We start from the raw sequence: 19,055 nt of genomic DNA, 5'->3' as shown, positions 1-19,055 counted from the left end.
CTATAAAGACAATTTGCTTACTGCCAAGTTTACCTTGTACTTTGCATCTGCTAACTACTGAGAAATAAGTGTTGCATTTTTCACATTGAACAGACTTAAATTTAAAACTTGCTAAGTAGCAAGATATACATTCTGTATCCCACTATCAGTCTGTAAAATGTTTAAAGTAAAATAAAATATAGAAGAATGGATACGGTATTTTGTAAAAAAAGCAGGACAGAAATATCAAGTGGATATTTGCTAGCAGAGATTTATAGACATTGCTCTATCTGATACGGCATCACTTATTTAAAAGACAAAACTGTCACTGTGAGAAGCGAGATCTAGGGGTCTATTTAAGGCCAGTTTAATTAAGCCTTTGAAACAAGGACATATACTGCATCTATGTTTTACCACTTACTTATTAGCAACTAGTTATTTTGCTCTTTCGTTTTTCATATTTTCTCAGAATCTACTACACATCCTCTTAGTCAGTAGTTGTGACAGTCTGCTAATCATTCTGTCAGGAGCATTCAATTGATTCATAACTACTGTTCCACTTCTATCAACTTCACCCCAAGCTAACAGTTTCCGTACAGCACGCTGAAGTGCACAGGGTTGTCATAACCAGGAGCACACAGCCCTGACCACAGCACAAAGCAACGTGTTACATTGATCACTGACTGATACTTTAGAGTATGTGTCAGGAACAAGCTTGGCATTTACACTGGGTTTAGCCTGTTTTCAGTAAGTTTTCACATCTATTAACAAAACATTTAGACCACACATCACCCATGATCTAGATCAACCCATGGACTTGACCCTTTAAACTTTTACTGTAGCCAAGAATTCTACAACTTCCTCATCTTTCTGTGCAGGACTGCAATATGCAAGCAAAATTCTGTTTCCCATATAAGCACTTTTAGGGTTAGAGTTCTTACAATTGAGGAAGTTCCCTCCTGAAGAAACATGAGTGAAATGGCGTATCTCACACTTCACTGTAGTTCCCTTTACTTTCAGACCATACCACTAAGGCAACTTTTGTGTCCAGATATATGAAGAGCAATTTGTTATGAGGTATTCCCAAACAGAACTATATTGATGCCTTTATATTTCACTGCTAATGTACGGCATGGCAAACAACACTATCTTTACAGTGGTTCTTTCTGATAGGAAAGTTCCTCTTAAAAATACCTAAAAGTTAGCAGTTTACAAAGCTTAAACTCCACTGGCATTCCCATGCTAACTTAACCTTTCTTGTGCAAGAAACTGTATTTATTAATACAGAAATTACCATATATAATGGAACAGATAGCGCAACCTGAGAATCTAATCCATCCTAGGTTTTTTTGGTTGGTTGGTGGGTTTTTTTGTTTGGTTGTTTTTTTTTTTTTTTTTTAATCAGTATCACTGTCAGTCTCATATTTCAAGAAAAAAGGTAACAAAACAAAACCAAAATCAACCTTTCCTATGCCCCCAAAGAAAAATCTCCACTCATTTCTGTTTAAAGTAATCGGAACTCTGCTTTGGGTACTTCTACAGAAATGCTGCTTCCATTTAGCTTAGCTGAAACACTACTATAGTTAGTTATTCACACAGCTCTCCACTTCAAACAGGTTTACGAGCTTATATATCATTGTATCAAGTTTGTATTAACATACTGATTCTTCCTAGGCACTTATGAGCCACTGATTAAAGTTCAGCATTTTAGATGGATTCTTAGCCTTCAGCCATCTCATGTGCTACAATATTTAGCAGACTCCTACATCTGTTGTGCCTTCTCTTCCTTTGCTATTCAAGTGAGCACACCTCCAACATTCAGAACCACAGGAGAACTTAACAGCATTGCATAAATAAAATTACTTTTTTTTTTAAAACATGCCTTTCTAATTTTTATTTGACCATTAAATTCAATACTTTCCATTTATGGACTTCTTACTTTGGCTCATTGTCCAACTAATAAATTCAGAGACACATTCTTTGCCTGGGTAAACATAACAACTTGCATGGATTTAGTGATGTATATTAAAAAAAAAAAAAAAAAAAAAGAAAAGGAAAAGCAAGATTCCTTCAGAACAAGGAAGCTGAAGAGGTAGCAGGTTGTGCTGACATTTAAAGATAAGAGCACAAAAGTGAAGCTCCGGAATTGCATCTAACCTTGCAGCTGACAAGAAGAACAGTAACAGTTGCACAGGCAACCAAAACCGGTCAAATTACATGGATGGAAACCTCTAAGCCTTGAGCTTTCAACCTTTAACAGTGTTGCGGGGTCTTTTGGGATTGTTTTTTTCGTAGTGACAAGAACCCTTGCCGTGTGACAAATAACGTTGATCGCACCATTTTCTCCTCTTCCCAAGCTCAGCGTTCCAGGCCTACAAGAAGGAAGCTGCTCCGGCTCCTGCGCGGTGCCGTGTCCAGAGAAGAGAGAGGCTCTTTGCCTGACCCTGACGCGGGCGTGGGGTGGCCACCGGGAGCCCTCTGGGCCCGGCCCGGACGAGCGCCGTGCTCCGGGCCGGGGTGGGGGGTGGGGAGGGTGAGAGCTCCGGCCCCCGTAGCGGCTCCGGGCGCGGGCGGAGGGAGATCCCGGGGCGGCGGGGCCGCGGCCGGGGCCGGGGGCGCGGCCCGGGCAGGCCCCGCCGGAGGGACGCGGCCGCTCGGCGGGGGAAGGAGGGAGCCGAGCGCAGACAAAAGCGGGTCGCGGCCGGCGGCGGGGTGGGGCCGTGACCGGGCGGCGGCGCCTCCGCTCCCGGAGGAGAGCAGCGGGAAGAGGCCTGGGGTGGGCACGGGCTTCCGCCGGCCCCCCGGCCCGGGCTGGGGTGGGCGTCCCGCGCCGAGCGGCGGGCAGGGGGCGGCGGGGCGCGGCGGCTCCTCCGTCCTCCCCGCCAGGAAGGGAGGGAAGTGGGGCTGGGGCGGCGCCCCTCGCCGCTTACCTGCAGCTCGGTGAAGAGGATCTCCCTCTCGGCCGCGTTGGACGCCATTTCGCCGGGGTTTGAAGTCCGCACCTGGGCGCTGCTGCTGCCGCTGCCGCCGCCGCCGGCGGGGAGGGGAGCGAGGGAGGCGGGTCCGGGGCCGGGACTAAGGGCGCATCGGGGGCGGGGGGAGCGCTCCGTGCTCAGGCAGGCGGGCGGGGGTGCGCGGGGGGGCCGCCGCCGACCCCTCTACTCTCATGGGGGTCGCGGTGGGCTGTGGGGCGCGGTGCGGCGCGTTCCCCGCCGCGCGGTACGGAGCGGCGCGCTCCCCGCGGTACGGAGCGGCGCGCTCGGAGCGGCGCGGAGCGGCGCGGTGCGTTCCCCGCCGTGCGGTGCCCGCGGTGCGCTCCCCGCCCGGGCGCGGCGCTCGGCCCTGGCAGCGCTGGGGCCGCCGCGGCTGCTGCGCCTGCGGCCGCCGCCGATGTCGCACCATTTGGCTGTCACCCTGTCGCAAAGGCGTCGGTGCTTTGCGGCTCTCGGCGCACGTGACTGTGCGGGGAGGAAGAGCGGGATCCCTCGGAAGCGGAGAGCGGCGCGCGCCCCCCGGCAGCGCCTCCCTCGCGCGGGCCGGGCGGCGCGAGGCGCCCAGCGCGGGAAGGCGGGCGCGAGGCCCCTCAGCCCCTCGCGCCCCTCAGCCCCTCGCGCCCCTCAGCCCCTCGCGCCCCTCAGCCCCTCGCTCCCCTCAGCCCCTCGCTCCCCTCGGCCCCGCGGCCGCCTCGCCACCTCCCTCCTTGCACGCTCCGCTGGTTGCGCTTCCCCATCCGTTAGGCTCCTGTCTCGGAATCCTGTCGTTTCCTCCTGTGGTGGCGGTGTTCGGGGGGCGTGTGGCACATTCCTGGTGTTGGGGGCTGCAGGGGCTCGGCTCTCCCGGGCCCAGGAGACAGGTGAAGCCCTCAGTTTGTTGGGTAGCGAAGGCAGGTAGCTCAGGAAGGAGAGTTCACGCTTGTCTCAAGCAGCCACCTGCCGCCCTGGGGACCTGGAGCAGTGGCCCAGGAGGTTGTGGTGAGTGGGGGCTGTAATTGCCGTTTTTAACAGTTTTAAGGGTTAAACATTTGTACTTGGGATACTTGGTGAGTTTTTTGGGGGGTTGACACTGTTCAGTTAATCTGCAGAGTAATAAGCTTCTCAGAGCTTCAAAATCGGTTTGAGTGTCTGGGAGGAAGTGGTTTCTCTTTCCTCGTGGCACCATGTGACAAGACCGTTTCTTTTCTGCTTCCTGCCTGTGTCGAGGGTTGGTGGTTTTCTTCACCTATCCATCAAACGTCTGCTTTCTGTTGTCGACTCTATACCCACATGCTTTCTTATTTCACCCTAATATTTGATGCTATATTCAGCTAATTGGTCTAATGCGAAATGCTCCGTGGAAGCAATTATAGCTGTGGTGGTTTTTTTTTTTTGTTTTTTTTTTTTTTTTTTGGTTTTTTTTTACTCTATGCAGTTCATGTCAATTTCATAAGCTGAGGCATTTTCGATAGATTCAACGTTATGCAAGCATCATCAGCATTTGTTCTGTATATGCTACTGCATCTCTGTATGGCTACAGACCAATAGTGGTCTGTTTGCTATAGGAATGGAAGTTAAACTTTGGAGGGTTGGCTTGTTTTGTTTTGATTTTTGAGGAAACGGGAATGGCAGAAGTCAACATTAAATTATCACTACTATTCCTAGCAAATTTGAAGCACTTTAAGTGTGCTTATACTTCCACTTTTAAGCGCCAAACAAACTTGACAATCTGAGGTACTATCATGCAGTAGAAAAAAATTTATGAGCATATGAACACAGTTTCACATAAAAGAAATATTAGGATAATTCTACAGTAACAATGCACATATTTACTGAAATTACAGTTTCACTGACTTACATGTAAGTAGCTGTTTGATACAGTTCATAATCTTTCACATACGCAAATCTATGTCTAGACTTAGTCCACATGAAGCCAGTGGCTTATTTTCTGTGCTGTGTGGCCAGGCAATTACAAGCTCAGAGGAAAACTTTACTTGCTGATTGTCACTGTTTTCAAAAGAGTCTTATCCAGTAAAATGTGTGCTAGCCCAGCTTCAGTGTCAGTGGTATGAATTAGTGCTATTTTAGTGGTCCCATGACCACAGCCATGAAATGGCTTGTGCCGCATGATGCGGTTTTGGGCACAGTGCGTACAAACGGGATCGGTGGGATGGGGAAAGACTTTTATACAATGATTTCTCATTTTGACTATGATAGAATGATTCCAAATGTTTAAACTTCATTTGAACTGGTTTTGAGAGCAGATGTTGAAGGATATAAAGAAGTAACAGAAATGACTGGATTACTGTGACTTAGTGACTTCATATAATTGTCAGCATGTATGTGGTCCATTACTGCAGCTCATCTCCTTGCCTGGTCCCATTGCAAAGGAGAAGAATCAATGTGCTTGCATGTCTAGTTTACAAGATGTGGTCAGAGGGACCATTTTGTGCACCAGAGAGAATTCATAGATATATGAGTGGGTGTCAACAAAGTTAGTGAAGCTTTGAGATTCTCTCTAAAACAGGCAGCTGGCTTTGGTTCATGCTTAACCTAGCCTGCCTATTGAGTGTAGCCTAGAGCATATTATTACTCCTGTCAAGACAAGGTGTGTAATCTTTTTTTGTATTCCGAATGTTACTTGCACAGCTTGGGAGGACACAGTCCTAGATTCTTTGATGGAAGTGTAGTGGCACAGGAATCTAAAGAGAAACTGGTTTGGTAAAACAATATTAGCTTAGCTAAAGCTCTGATTCTTCCTTTAGAGTCTGGAAAGTATAAGGCAGTCCTGAACAACTGTAGCTCTGCATTTAAGTACTGTGACAGTGAATTACTGAGCAAGAGGGAACATTCCAAATGAGTCCCAAAATAGAAGGCAGTTAAGTACGTAAGTCTGAGACTTTAGCGTTATATGGAATCCTGAGTTCAGCCTGTGCCTTAAAATATCTGAATGCAGTCTCTTCAGCCATTATTCTGTTAGCTCATCCCTGCAGTCAATTAGCAAGCTAGAAAAGCCAACTGAATGAAATGGATGTCAGTACTATTGGCTAAGGCCTTTAATTGTTTCTTTTCTTCAGGTTGTGTTATTAAAGTCTTTGTCACAAAATCCTGGAAAAATGAATAGCTGAGACTTTCAGTGTTCCTGGTACAAAAGACACCTTGTGAACCTTTAAGCACAGTACAGAACTATTTATTTAAATGTTGGGGATACTGTAAGCAAAATCAAAGATATTTTTTAGGATAGTTCTAACTAGTCCAATATATCACCTAAGAAAGAGCTTACTTTCACTTAGTGATGCATAAAGAAATGAGGATGGACATGTGAAGAGCACCAGATAGGTGTTAATTATATTTTTATACTTACTACTGGCAAAACTCTACCAGGAAAAAATGTAATTTCTTTTTTAGGCTTCTGGTTAATCTTGCTTGTTTAAATTAGTGATGGAGGTCTAGAGGGACAGCAATGTAGAGATGTGCCCAGATATGGGCAAAATTAAACTCTTGGAAAGAAGAAATTGGATATGATGCTACATATGCTCCTAATAGATGCGAGGGACAGAGCAATACTAGGCCAACTCATCACCTTTTTAAGCACAGAGCAAGCTCTAAGAATTAGTGACCTTGTTAGTGGGGTGGGGTAAAGGTTATTTGATTTTGCAAGTAATATTGATAACTATTAAAGGAAATCCTTGTCTCATAAAGCAGGAATGCTAAAATTCACACTTCAAGTCAACTTCGGGATAGAATTTAAGTTCTTTCACTTAGGAATAAAGACAACTAACTATGTAAAAGAAATGTAGCCCCAACATTAGTTAAAAAAAAAAAAACTCAAACCACTACTACCACCACAATAGATTTTCAATAATGTAACCATTCATTGTCCCTGACTTCTAGTCAAGTTAACTCTTGCATAGTTAACCCTCTAAATTGGATCCTTTAAAAACATTATGAAATTCTGAAACTATGAGGCACAGAAAAATGAGATAGAGAATGTATACATCTTTGCCTTCTTTATTTGTTTACTTCAGCCCGACGGTGTTGAAAAAATAGCATATTAATGAAGAATAGTACTTTCCATCTTCCTCTTTTGCTTTGCAAATAATTGTGGGAATAGGAGAAATCTTCATTTTATAAAGCTTCCAATACTACGTTTTCCAATAGATTTAGGAATAACTATGTCTAGGTCAGGTTAAAATGTGAGACAGAAAATAAATTTATATAATAATGTTTCTTAGATCAACAATTTCCTGGTGTTTATTAAAGAAAATACCATGAAGGAGAAAATAAAAAATTGAAAAAAATAAAAGTGTGGATAATTTTCCTTTTTTTGAAAAACTCACTTCTTTCATAGCACTTCTAAGGAGTTAATTACCTGCTTTTCACTCAGATTTCTCAAAGGGAAATCCGTGCAAGAAAAGGCTTCTGAGAGCATGAAAGCTCTCTGAGGCTCTTATTGATGTACCAGTGGCAGTGAAGGAGACGAGTTTATGGCACCTCATAAACAGAAAACTAAAATTACTACCTAAGTTTATTTAGCCCTTGTGGTGCTTGCAAATTTCATGTATACTTAAACCATTCCTTTATTACTCTTTTAATTACACAACTAATCTTACAACTTCTTTGTGGATTACTGTGATGTAATCATAACCCTCCTAGCAATTGCTGCACACTTTCTTCTTAAAATTTGTCTTCTATGTTTACATACTATTACCCAGGGCTAAATGTAGGCATATGTTATGAGGTGTGGAGTGCAAGAAACTTTATCTTACTATCTGTTTTATTAATTCTGGACCCTGGGAAGACTTGCAGTCGGTGAGAAAAGAGTGCTCCAGGGAAAGGAGGTTCACTTCTGTTCATTATGGCCTGCTGTTTTTCTTTTCCATCCTTCTCTTATGAGGAGAAGTCTGCCTTATGCCAGCTAATGCCAGTGGTACCTTGAGGAGAGGAAAGCCCTACCTGTGCAGAACCAGCGGTTAAGATCAGACCTCATTTCCGTAGAGGAGATCAACTTGGATTATTTGAAGTAATAACAAAATGCATTATGTCTTTACATTAAGGCTATGAGCCCACAAGTGGATCAACATTATTGATCTCTACACCTATGCTAAGTCCCAGTGATTCTAATTAATCTTGATTGTAGGATCCAGCTTATTATACTTGATGTTGTTTCTGCAAATGAACTGCCCAGATGGACTCTCATGCTTTCATTGAATGCACTGAAGTGAAGAGGTGCAGCACTGGTAACATCAAGACCTTTTTTTCCAACAATGTAAATAAGGGATCAGTCCAAGCAAGGTAGCTATACCTCTGGATAATTCCTGGTCTCATTGCTTTATTTTTGTAAATTGCAAGCACATTATTTCAAATGGTGACTAGGGGAAAATATCTTAGTTTGTTACAAAAACAAGGCAAGGTGACAAATATGTCATCCTGTTATGAAGAAGGCTGATTTCCTGAAGGAATGTGGGTGACTGGCTGTGACCTAAAGTTGCTATGAATAAACATCAGAAAAATCAGGCTCAGGAGATAATTGAAGGACCTTCTTGTGCAGCAGTAAGGTGTGCATCTTCTAATGATTCTAGGAAAATCAAGTTCCTCCAAAAGGCTTTTCATATATAAAAGAGTTTTACAACTTCAGCTGAAATCCCAGTCTGCATTTGGAGGAAAAAGAAATGTATTGCAAGGGATGATTCAGATATGGCTTACCCAGAGAAGTCTTTGCAAAAGAGATCTGTGCTTGAAAGGTGCTGCAGGGATGTCTCTTGCATGCTTGTAATGTGGGGTTTGACCTGCATATGGGCAGTCTCTTGCTTCCAGAAATATTAGACTGCAGATTTGCTAGCAGCTCACAGCAGGGTGTACAGAAGTCAGAAGATTGTGTCCCTTTTCCTCTGCACCATGCTATCGACAGACTTGTCTCACCTTGTGTTGTGGAAGTTGATGTGTGTGACTTGTGAACTTCTGGTTGTCCTCAACCAATTTGAACTTGCTGGTTTGAAATCTGCAGCAAAGACTGAAAAAACCAGCAAGTAAGTCCTTTGTATGATGTGTCTGCTGATACAGCATCTATACATCAGTGTTTTCTTTGCTCTAATATGTTTGTGGACACATAAATAACTATGTTGAATGGTCCTGAAACAGACTTCATCAGACACTCAGTCTTAGATGGTAATGATTTCTGGTCATGATTAACTTGATGGCTGGTTTGTTTTTCTCCATGTCTTTATCTCTTCTCAGAGACAGTAGCCTGCATATGTAACTCTGTCAGGGATTGAAGTCCCAAGTAGTTATTAACTTGTACTTAGTAGGCAATGTCTCTGAATTAAAAGGGCAGATCTATCTTCATCTAATGAGCACTTAGAACAAGAGTTACCTGGCAGGTTTGTAGCTAGCTCCAATTGCATTCTTCTTGCTGTGCTAGGGATGTCAATCCCCAGGAGAGAAGAGAGCTTAAAAACGTTCCAAGAAAATGACAATTGCATCAAACAATATAAAGAGAAAAATATTCCAAAAAGTTCTGATACCAAATATGTTAGTACTTCCCCTTCACTCTTCCTTGTCTTAACTCCCTCACCTTCAATTCTTTTTTATTCTTAGGCTGTGGCAAACATACTGTCATGTAATTTAGTGCAACTTTACATTGCTTTCATTTATGTTCTGCTGCTTATGAACCCTGTGGTTCAGAGATGGTTTGTTACAGTGTATTCCCCTTAATTAAATGTTATTTAAACATCAGGGGAAGGAAGTAAGACTAATCTCTCTCTGTCTCTCTTCTTTCCTTCTATTTTTTCTTCTTGCTTTCCTTCTTTCTTCTTTCTCCTCCATCCCTGGAGAGAGATGGTCGTAACATGAGTGAGCAGGGAAGTTAATCACACCTATCACATTTGGGATATACCTTTCAAACTAGCTGTAATTTCCACACATTTCAGGTTCTTCAAAGGTGTTTTCTCTTGTGTGAATGAATCTGCTGGCATTTTCATGTTTTCTGAAAACAACCACAACATAGAAAGGCTTAGGTGAGATTTCTTAGGTTAGACTTCTCTACTGAAGCCCAGTTACAAAGTTACTTGTGGAGTGACTCTTCTGGAAACTGAAGTGATTCGGCATCTGAAAGATTAATTAAGTTCTTGTGCTTCTCTTAATTTGCTTAGATACATAGGTGCCGTTTTTTTTAAAGTGTAAAGTGTTTTCTTGTAAGGACTTAATGTCATGGGTTTTATGTTCTAGGGCAACACTGGAGGTCTCAAGGACTAAGCTGAATCAGTTTGGGTTAAGTTGCTTGAAATGGATTCACTGAAACCCCACATTGTCAGTCTGGCCTCAGCTTTCAATTATTTATTATCATCACGTAATGAAATCTCAAACACTATCAAGTTGATTTGTCTAGCAGGTAGTTTGCAGTTTGTGAACTTGTTTGTTCTTTATAAGAAAAATGAGTGTAGAAGCCACTGAAAAATGTGGGGGAAAACGTTTTGGAGCCTTGATCTGTTTTCTATAGCTACCCTGTCAAGAAGCAATCAGCCAGAGGCAATCACTGAGGAGGAGAAATCTGAAGTATACTGGTTTGATATTTGAAATGTGATGATGTGGATGTTCTTTATGTTCATTTATGTCTTTGCTTGCTGCAGTGTTAACATGTTAGCTTTAATGAAGGCAGCTTTTACACAAGTGCCAGAAGTGTGTCCAGCTAATGCAGCATTCTTGGCTTGTTCTTTGCTTTCTTCTCTTGCCTGCATACACCCCTCTTCACCCTGGAAGTGGTGCAGCGATGGAGCAAGGCATAAAAATGAAGTGTAATAATCTCAAAACAAAATAATAAGGTTTATCCTCCTTCTGTCCTATATACTTTCTCTTCATTCTGAGGTCCATCTTGTAAGCCATAGAACAGCAATGTCCTTGATGACTATTTGATTGAGATAAGAGAGATAAAAGATTAGGTTAATTGAACCTGTGCTAAATAATGATGGACATGGTGGGGATATATCAATGATACATCTTCAGAATCTTTAGAACCATGGCTGAATTCTGTAAGAGAGAAATGCGCAATTCCCTTAATAGTTGTATAAACAGCCTAATTTTGGGTTTTGTTTATCATTAATCATGATAGATAATAGTAACAGTTCTTGGAAGAAAGCACCACATCTAGGCATTAAAAGCATGGATTTTCACCATGGACCTAAACACAACAGTAAATCCAGTTGCTATTTGCACCTGCTATGCAGGTAGAGGTTGATTTAATGTTAGAAAAGTTCAGTAATAAGAAGGATATTAAAATGTATACTGTATTATGATGTTTGCAGACTTTAGATACTGTAGACCATTCATGATACTTAGATTATCATACTTATCAATCAAATGTGAATATTTCATAAGTATGGTATAACAGATGTCTTTCAAAACAAAAAAGCAGAGGCCAGTTGGGGATTGCTGTTCGCAGACTGTCCTTAACTGTGTTTATTTCTTCCCCTTTTCCCAGCAAATCCAGTATTAAAGAAGGATTGTAAGACCCATGTAATCATTGAGGATTTACTTTCTTGCTACCTCAGAGCTGCATTCAGCAACAACACCATTGTTCTGTTTTTAAGCATACATATCACCTTCACAAGGTACAGATAGATGTTATCAGGCGGTACTTTGGATAGTAGCAACTATAAATTGTTGCTTGAAAATAACATTAGAAATATAAATAGACATGGGTTCAACTTTTGGTCTTACACTGACAGACGGCACTGTAGTTTTACAGCCATCTTAGATACAACTGATGTAAATTGGGACTCAAGCTAATGAGGTCAAGTCTCTTTTCCTTTTGTGTCAGTACAAAATATTCTTAATTCTCAGTTTGATACTAAAATATAGAAGAATTCTAACTATATAGTAGTTAGGCTAAAGTTCAGGGTAGGATAGAATAATCTCTGCTGGCAAAAAGTTCTGGTGTCTGGTGAATAGAGAGCATAGTATTCTGATAAACTGCTTAATATTTCTTAATGCTTAATGATTCTCAAGATTAGGAAATGTAGATTGGTGGGTTAATTAAATTAACAGTTTAACAGAAGTGGTTTAGAATTGCACTTTACCTTACACTGTTTCCAGTCTTTGCTTCAGTACAGGCAAAATGTAGAAACATAGTGTTTATTCATATGCAGTTTTCTTTTTACTTATATAGTATGCAAGGACACAGTATTTCTAAGTATCCTTAGCATAAAAAGGAAAAATTAATTCGGTAATGGGAAAGGTGAAAGAATCTTTATAAATGGAATCTTAATATTAAATTGCTCCATCTAGTGGCTATCTTGTAAAACGGACATTTTTCTTTAGTCATCCTTTGTAATGATTATGCCTCTTAAGAATTTAAGATTGAATTCTTCTTCTACATAGGAAGCTCTCTACTGAGGGAAGTGCACATGTGACAAGGTACAAACTTTGTTTTTCCTTCCAGTTTCTTCTGAGGATTTGTACTGTTTACTTCAGTGAAAGCAAGCAGTATGTGTCCAAGTGTCTCAACTGCTTTTGAGATCTTGGTTTTAGTTCCTTACTGTTTTGTTTTGGGTTCTTCTTGGGCCTGGGAGGGAAAATAGAGAAGCTGGATTGCATAAATGGTACAATTAGGATGAAGTCTCTGATTCTTTGTCAAAGAGTTAAAATACACAGTGAATTATATACTGAATCCAGCATAGTGAGATGCATCTCATGTCTTAACATGAGAGAAATATCAGTTGCAGATTGTTTCATCCAAATGCCTTAACTGGCACTGATGCTGTACTTTTCATAATAATAATGAATAATTGAATGATTCATTAATGTCAATATACTTTGTAAGCAATTGGAATTCTTATGCCAATCAAGGTGAAAACACCTGTGTTTCCCAGCTATGAAAGTAGGAAAAAATTCCAAAGAAAAATGTTCAAGAAGAGATTTAATCCAGACATCTCTGATACTTTGTTCCTTTGTACACCTTGAAAAGACAAAAAAGAAAAAGCAAAAAAGAGGGAGCTCTTGAGGAGATCTGCATATTTCTTGCTGCCCACTGCTGGGATCCCTTGTGCAGCTGGCTTTAACGGGAACTGAGGTGCTTAAGAACGCAAAATCACAGAACAATGAATCGCTTTCAGGATGATTGTTTGGTATTGTTTTTCAGTTTCTGAATAGAGCCCAAAACTCTGCAACCAGCAGCTGAAGTCCTACAGAACACAAAAAAAATTGAAAAAATTAAAAGCAAGAAAAAGGGCTAACTGAAATAGTCTAAATTCAAATTTTAAGTATTAGGTTTTTAAAAAAGAAAGTTATCTGTTCTTGAGGTGCATTGGACTTGCTTACTCCCCTGTCCTTTATTTTTGTAATTCATTTTTCAGTTTTGGTTAATCTGCTACCTTTAATTTCCTGATAAATTAATTCTCTCCTCATTTCATGTCTAAATACTCCTTTAATATTAAGGAACTGCTCTGTAAGAATGGAAGAGTTGCATTGTATTCCAAGACTGTTGTTTTAATATTCACTTGAATAATGGAACATAGACCTTGTAGTGCACTTTTCCAGACTTCCTCATCCCAATTAGTTTGGTCACTTAAAATTGCAGATTGCTATTCCTATCTTCCTTTCCCAGGCCACTAAATATCAATTGTGTACAATTGTGTAACTTCCCTACATGCTAAGTTAAGTGCTGTGAAATGGAATGGTGCTTTATCTTAAAACGGTAGAAATTTCCTTTGAACTGGTTAAAAATACGTGTATGAAATCTTTCTTGTTTCCGGAGGCAGATATATTGTCAGAGTATGCCTTATGATGATTTGTACTGGTTCGGTTCTGCTCCTCTCTGGGGTTGCTTTGTTGTGTCATTGTAGTGATTTTGATATTGGAAAACATCTTTACTGTTTTACTTTTCATCCCATTGAAAATGCCTTGTTTTTCTAATGAAACATAATTGTTTCAAGCATGAGCCAAACAGCAGCCATCCCAGGAAACAGTCAGCAAACAGTGCACTGAGGGAGACGATATTTGATGTATACTTCTCTATTCTTTTTCAAGATGGACTCATCAGAACCTGGCTGTTATCCACATGCAGTGTAAATAAATATTTGGCATTGACTACTTTTTCTTTAGGCCTCATCTTTGCTTCTGTAATACTTCCTGGGTTTCTAGCAGAGTATGTCCTTTTAAAAATGTTATGGGTGGATACAAAAATGGTGAGCCTGTTTATCTTTTTGCAGGTTACTGAGAGTACCGATGCTGATCCATCTGATCTGAGCCTTTCTCTGAACAACTTCCATAGGACAGTGCAGGATCTGCAGAGTGGTGGTTTTTTTGGCATTATCCTGGACTTGAAGAGCGTGCTTTTCCCCCAGGTTTCTGAAAATTTTGGTCTCGTGCACCTTTTTCTTTAGACCAATGCCATTAATTTTTAATTCTGTCAATCTGTCTTGCGGCATTTTTGCATTTTATATTGTTTACTGTATCAGGTTGCCTATTTCATAAGCTTAGTGCTGGATTGTGTGACTTAATTGGGCAAATAACTATTACTCTCTTTCATCAAAAAGTGATTCTAGATGTCCAAGCATGGCTAACCTCTTACATTTTGGATTGTTATAAAATCGAATCTTACTTATTATTCAATCCTTTTTGATCATATAGATGTTATCTCCCCGAAAGAAATAAATGCCACACTTTTTTTCATTTTTTTGGTTTGTTTGTTTTCAGTACATTCTTACCATTGATGATTTTTCTAGTTCATTCAGGTTTAACTCCTTCTTAAACTTTCTTTCTTATGATTCTTATTGAGTATCATATTCTAACTTCTGTGGTGTTTCCCTGGTTGGTCTTCTCTTAGCTAATTGAAAAGAACTGATTTTCATATCCACCTCCAATCAAAAACAGTGTCCATTTTAGTGGCATGTACTGTGGAAAAGAAAACCAGCATTGGACTTCTTGTCTCTACATATTTCCATGCTGACAGGTAAAAAACCACTCTGCTCAGTTGTTCTACTTGGGTTTGTTATGGTTTGGGCTTTTAACCTCTGATACCCTATGGTCATCAGGAATAATTTCAGTCCTAATATTGTAGCTAATCTGAAATTATTTTAATTACGTCTCTTCCGTGATTGCAGAACAGATAGTGGGCTATTTTGGTGCTCCTTTCTAGATTTACTGCTATCAAAGCAGAAGTTGAGAGGCATTTTTTCAGTCCATCAAGCTCTCCATGTCTGCATCCTTCTTTCTGTGAAGTTGTGAATCAAATCTTTAGAAGCAGAACATCTGAAGCAGAATTAGGCATTCTTATTCTGGACAGGTAGAATCACATGGTATTTCATTAGCATACCTAAGAATCCTTATGTAGAAGTCCTGAATGTCTCTGCTCTGTTTTAAAGACAACCAATAAAAAGGGCCACTTAAGTATAGAGCAGAGAAGTGACACTGTACTTGGCTTTTGCCAAGACTTCTGATATTTCCAGTGTTAATTGCTAATGTGAACTTCCCACTGTTTAATTAAGCATGGCTGCTCATAGCATCCTATTTTCTTTAGAAGATTCCAATCACAGCAGTTATTCTCAGACTTGACAGACTGGCAGCTAGAGATATGAACCACACATAGCAGGGAAAAATTTAGGTGTTCAAGGACTTCTAGATCTCTCTTATCTTTTCAATTGCTTCTCTTCTCTTTTATTTTTCCTTTTTTTTTCTTCTTTTTTTCTAAACTGAATTTTGTCCTGTTATTCTCCTAGAGTAGAATTGTGGGGTTTAAGTTTTCCCTCCTCTCCTGTGAGTAAAAAGTGGGTTATGATATACAAGGTGATTTGGAGCAGAAAAGAATAAGGGATTGCACTGGAGGCAAACATTCCACAGAAGTAGCATTTTTCAGTCTACTTTCCGGGTTTAGCATTAGATTTGTGTGTTGAAGTGTAGAACTGGACATTCTAGAAAGCTCCAACAGAAAGACAGGATATCCTTCTGAAGCACATAGGCCTTGCTTAATAACGCTTTTCTGGAAAAAGTCTGCATATTGTGCCCACAACAAACAAGACAAGGAATTCAACCTCTGATTAAAGGTCCCAAAAAAGTTCTTGTGGGAATTGAGCTGAGATGTATGTGCAGATGCAGCTGCTATATGTATCAGAATGTCTTGTGCAAACCAAAATTAAAAGTTAGTAGTTACTGGTTTTGAGCAAATTTAGAGTCTGGAAGGCTGATGCATCTGGATCATACAATTTTGTATGTGTTAAGAGGTAACAGGCCTGTGTTACATTACAAAACTACAGGAGGATGCAGTGTCCCACAAGGCTATAGGAAATGCACCTGACTTACTGAGAAACAGAAACAACACCTGTGGCTTTCTAGCAATGAGATGGTTTCCTAAGGCAATAGGATGTTTTGCTAAGAAGGATGGGTAGATTATGTTGAACTTAATTTGAAATTTACCTCCTTTAAACATAATATTATATCATGTTTGTTTGCTGTAAGACAGTAATCACATATCTCTCTGCATGTTCTCCTGCAAATAGGTCTGCATCATGAATTTCCTGCAAATAGGTCTGCATCATGAATTTCCTGTGCACCATCACATTTATTGTTTGCTGCTTCTAGGGCTATTAGTAATGCTTTCCAGTTACAGACTTAATTCTACAGCTCACCCACCTCATCACCATGTAACTTGCCATCCTCACAAGGTTGTATATCTGATCTTATGATTATTTTCTTTTCTTCCACACAAGAGGTGACTTTGAAATGACCTAAAACAATTTCTTTATTGTGTGTGGCAGTTGTGAAAGAGCACTTGGGTTGTGGTGCTCAGATAGCAGGGTCTGTCACTCATGTGAGGATATGGAAAATTGTGGACTCTCAGCCTCTGAAAACAGATAGATCATACTTTTCTAACTTAGTAAAAGCTTGAAGACTTGGCAAAAATAACTGGGTATTTGCTGAAAAGAAATTTGGCAGGGCTGACAGGAGAAGCTAGGCAAATAACCAGCAAATGTGTTAAACTTTGATTCTAGGCAACCAAAGGATAGCTCTCCTCATTACTTGTGTTAAGTCTCTGTGATCACTTGGAGAAAAATAATGTGACAAATAACAATCCAAATGGATCAGTCATATCATGAGTATAATCAGTTATATAATCTTGCTTGGTTTCACTCCTTGATTGGAAAGCTAATTAAATATTAAAGAGTTGTATACCTTTCTAATTTCTCTTTCATTTAATTCGGAAAGTGCAGTAGGGAATCTCTGCTTTTCAGGAAGATTTAACCGCATACAGGCAAAGGAGACTGCACTGCAGCATGCAAATAGTGAGTGTGGTCTTACCACTGCAGAATCCTGTTTAAATTGACTAAATCCAGTTTATTGGGCTGAGTATACACAGATTATCTGACTAATTTATGTATAGTAATGCTAATGTTGTTTTTGAGGCCTGTCCCTATGTGCACGTGCTTTAAAGATGGGACTATCTTATGACATTCTTGTGTGGTTTGCCAATTATTTTTTATTTTATCCAATAAATCATCTTTGAAGGTAGGGTTGCAGATAATTTTCCTGTTTGTTCTGAGATTCCCAGATGCCTAAAGGCTGTAGAATATTGTAAGTCAAAGCATGAAATCCTATATAGAAAAAGGACTTCAGTCATAATGCATCTTTTGCTGCTTAGCATCAATGAACTGTTAGCCCACAGAAAGTCAATAGGAAATAACCTGACTGTTAATAAGCTCATTGGCATCATGTGACTAAAAGCAGAATCAGGTTTGTATTTCAAGAAAGTTCATTTGTAGAAGACAATTGAAATAACAGGAGTGGTGTTTTTATGTTTCACCTTATGGAGAGAGATTAAAACGATAATAGTTTTGTCCTTACAGTGAGTTCCCTGAATGCCACTAATTTAATTTAAAAAATGCCAAACTTCTTTGGGATGAATTAGAAACTTTTCCTAGAGCATGTTAATAGCTCTCCAATGAAGGAACAATCTTCCCTTCTCTACAGGGCAGTTCACCTTATCCAATTTTTTTTTTTAACCATTATTGTGAAGACATGCATGGCCAAAATATCATCTGCTGTGTATTTTTCTTATCTTTCTGTTCTTAATAGGAATTTGGGGCCCTCAGACTTTCTTATGTTGATTTGATGTTGTTTTTGTAAGTGGAACAAACTTCCTGAATCAATAAACCAGAAAAATGGATGGAACCTGCTTTCCAAAACTATTTCCAGAGATAGTGGAAAGCACTCAGTGGAGGCTTTTGTTAATTTAAACTGTTGAGTTGGCAGCCTTGGCCACTCTCTTCCCCACTAGGATGGGGAATACAAGCTTTTCCATTCCTGCTAAAACCACACATTGTGTCACTGATGACTGAATGGGTAAGATGCAAGGATAAAGGAAGTAGCTGAATTACTATGCTTATTTAATCTTCTTTTAACTATTGAGATTTCAGGAATAGTTCCAATTAGAAAAATTGTAACTGCAGTCTTGGCATTCATATGAATTAAATGTCACAAATGAATCAAATTCTGTATAGTGACTTTCCTACAAAGGATTCTAATTCTGCTGGTTTAACTTGGTCAGAAACTGCTGTATATAAGACTCCATAAGAACTCTAGCATCAATGTTTGGTATTTGCCTCAGTTCAGTAATTGTTTTCTTTTATGCGACTTTTTAGAGTGCTCTGACAAGGAAGGAATGAACAGCTTATCTTATCAAGATTTATAGTCAATAGCTTCTGTACTCTTGTGAAGAAGACATCTGCTGTGCAAATAGCAAGGTTAAAGTGATTGCACATGAAGTAAATACAAACTTCAGCTAGTATTTCATCCTGAAAACCAGTCTGAACAATACTTAGATAACTTCATGTAATGAAAGCCCTTTCATAATCTTGACCCATATACAATTTTTGTCAAATCCAAGGTCAGATAGAATTTAAAAAATAAGCTTTATTTCAACTTCTGTAACCATGATTTCACAATTGTAAGCATGCTCTTAAATAAATAAAAAAAAAAGCACTAGTATTGTGTTGTGGGTTTTAAAAAAAATTCTTACATAAGTCTCGGAGTTTGATCACTTATAATAGAAAAGAAAGTATTATCTATTTGTTTAGGAAATATCTTCTAAACCATTGCAGCAGCAGACAAAAGGAG

At 40.0% G+C, this 19,055-nt stretch overlaps 2 protein-coding genes across 3 annotated transcripts in view; one reads left to right on the top strand and one right to left on the bottom strand.

Moving 5' to 3' along the window:
* The window catches only part of PKN2 (protein kinase N2), a 54,574-nt gene extending 51,415 nt beyond the window's left edge, over nucleotides 1–3,159 (bottom strand). Inside the window, exon 1 of one of the 2 annotated variants that reach the window (XM_053950229.1) lies at nucleotides 2,910–3,159. In XM_053950229.1, the coding sequence (XP_053806204.1) occupies nucleotides 2,910–2,957 (48 nt within the window). In that variant the 5' untranslated portion in view covers nucleotides 2,958–3,159. The remainder of the gene's footprint in view (nucleotides 1–2,909) is intronic. The other variant, XM_053950231.1, reaches the window with a different exon arrangement.
* On the top strand, nucleotides 3,146–18,899 carry LOC128792262 (transcription initiation factor TFIID subunit 4-like). The gene is made up of 2 exons (XM_053950526.1): nucleotides 3,146–3,950; nucleotides 18,581–18,899. Exons 1-2 carry the CDS (start codon nucleotides 3,146–3,148, stop codon nucleotides 18,628–18,630), a joined length of 855 nt encoding a protein of 284 aa, XP_053806501.1. The 3' UTR covers nucleotides 18,631–18,899.
* Nucleotides 18,900–19,055: the final 156 nt, after the last annotated feature.

This window comes from Vidua chalybeata, chromosome 9, assembly GCF_026979565.1.
Source record: "Vidua chalybeata isolate OUT-0048 chromosome 9, bVidCha1 merged haplotype, whole genome shotgun sequence".
NCBI lineage: Eukaryota > Metazoa > Chordata > Aves > Passeriformes > Viduidae > Vidua > Vidua chalybeata.
This window is presented reverse-complemented; position numbering and strand designations above follow the sequence as displayed.

Bases quoted from the DNA above. Each gene is read 5' to 3' on its own strand.
- LOC128792262 (XM_053950526.1), top strand. From the start codon at position 3,146: ATGGGGGTCGCGGTGGGCTGTGGGGCGCGGTGCGGCGCGTTCCCCGCC. The intron at 3,951-18,580 runs GTGAGTGGGGGC...GCGACTTTTTAG, and splicing joins CAGTGGCCCAGGAGGTTGTG to AGTGCTCTGACAAGGAAGGA.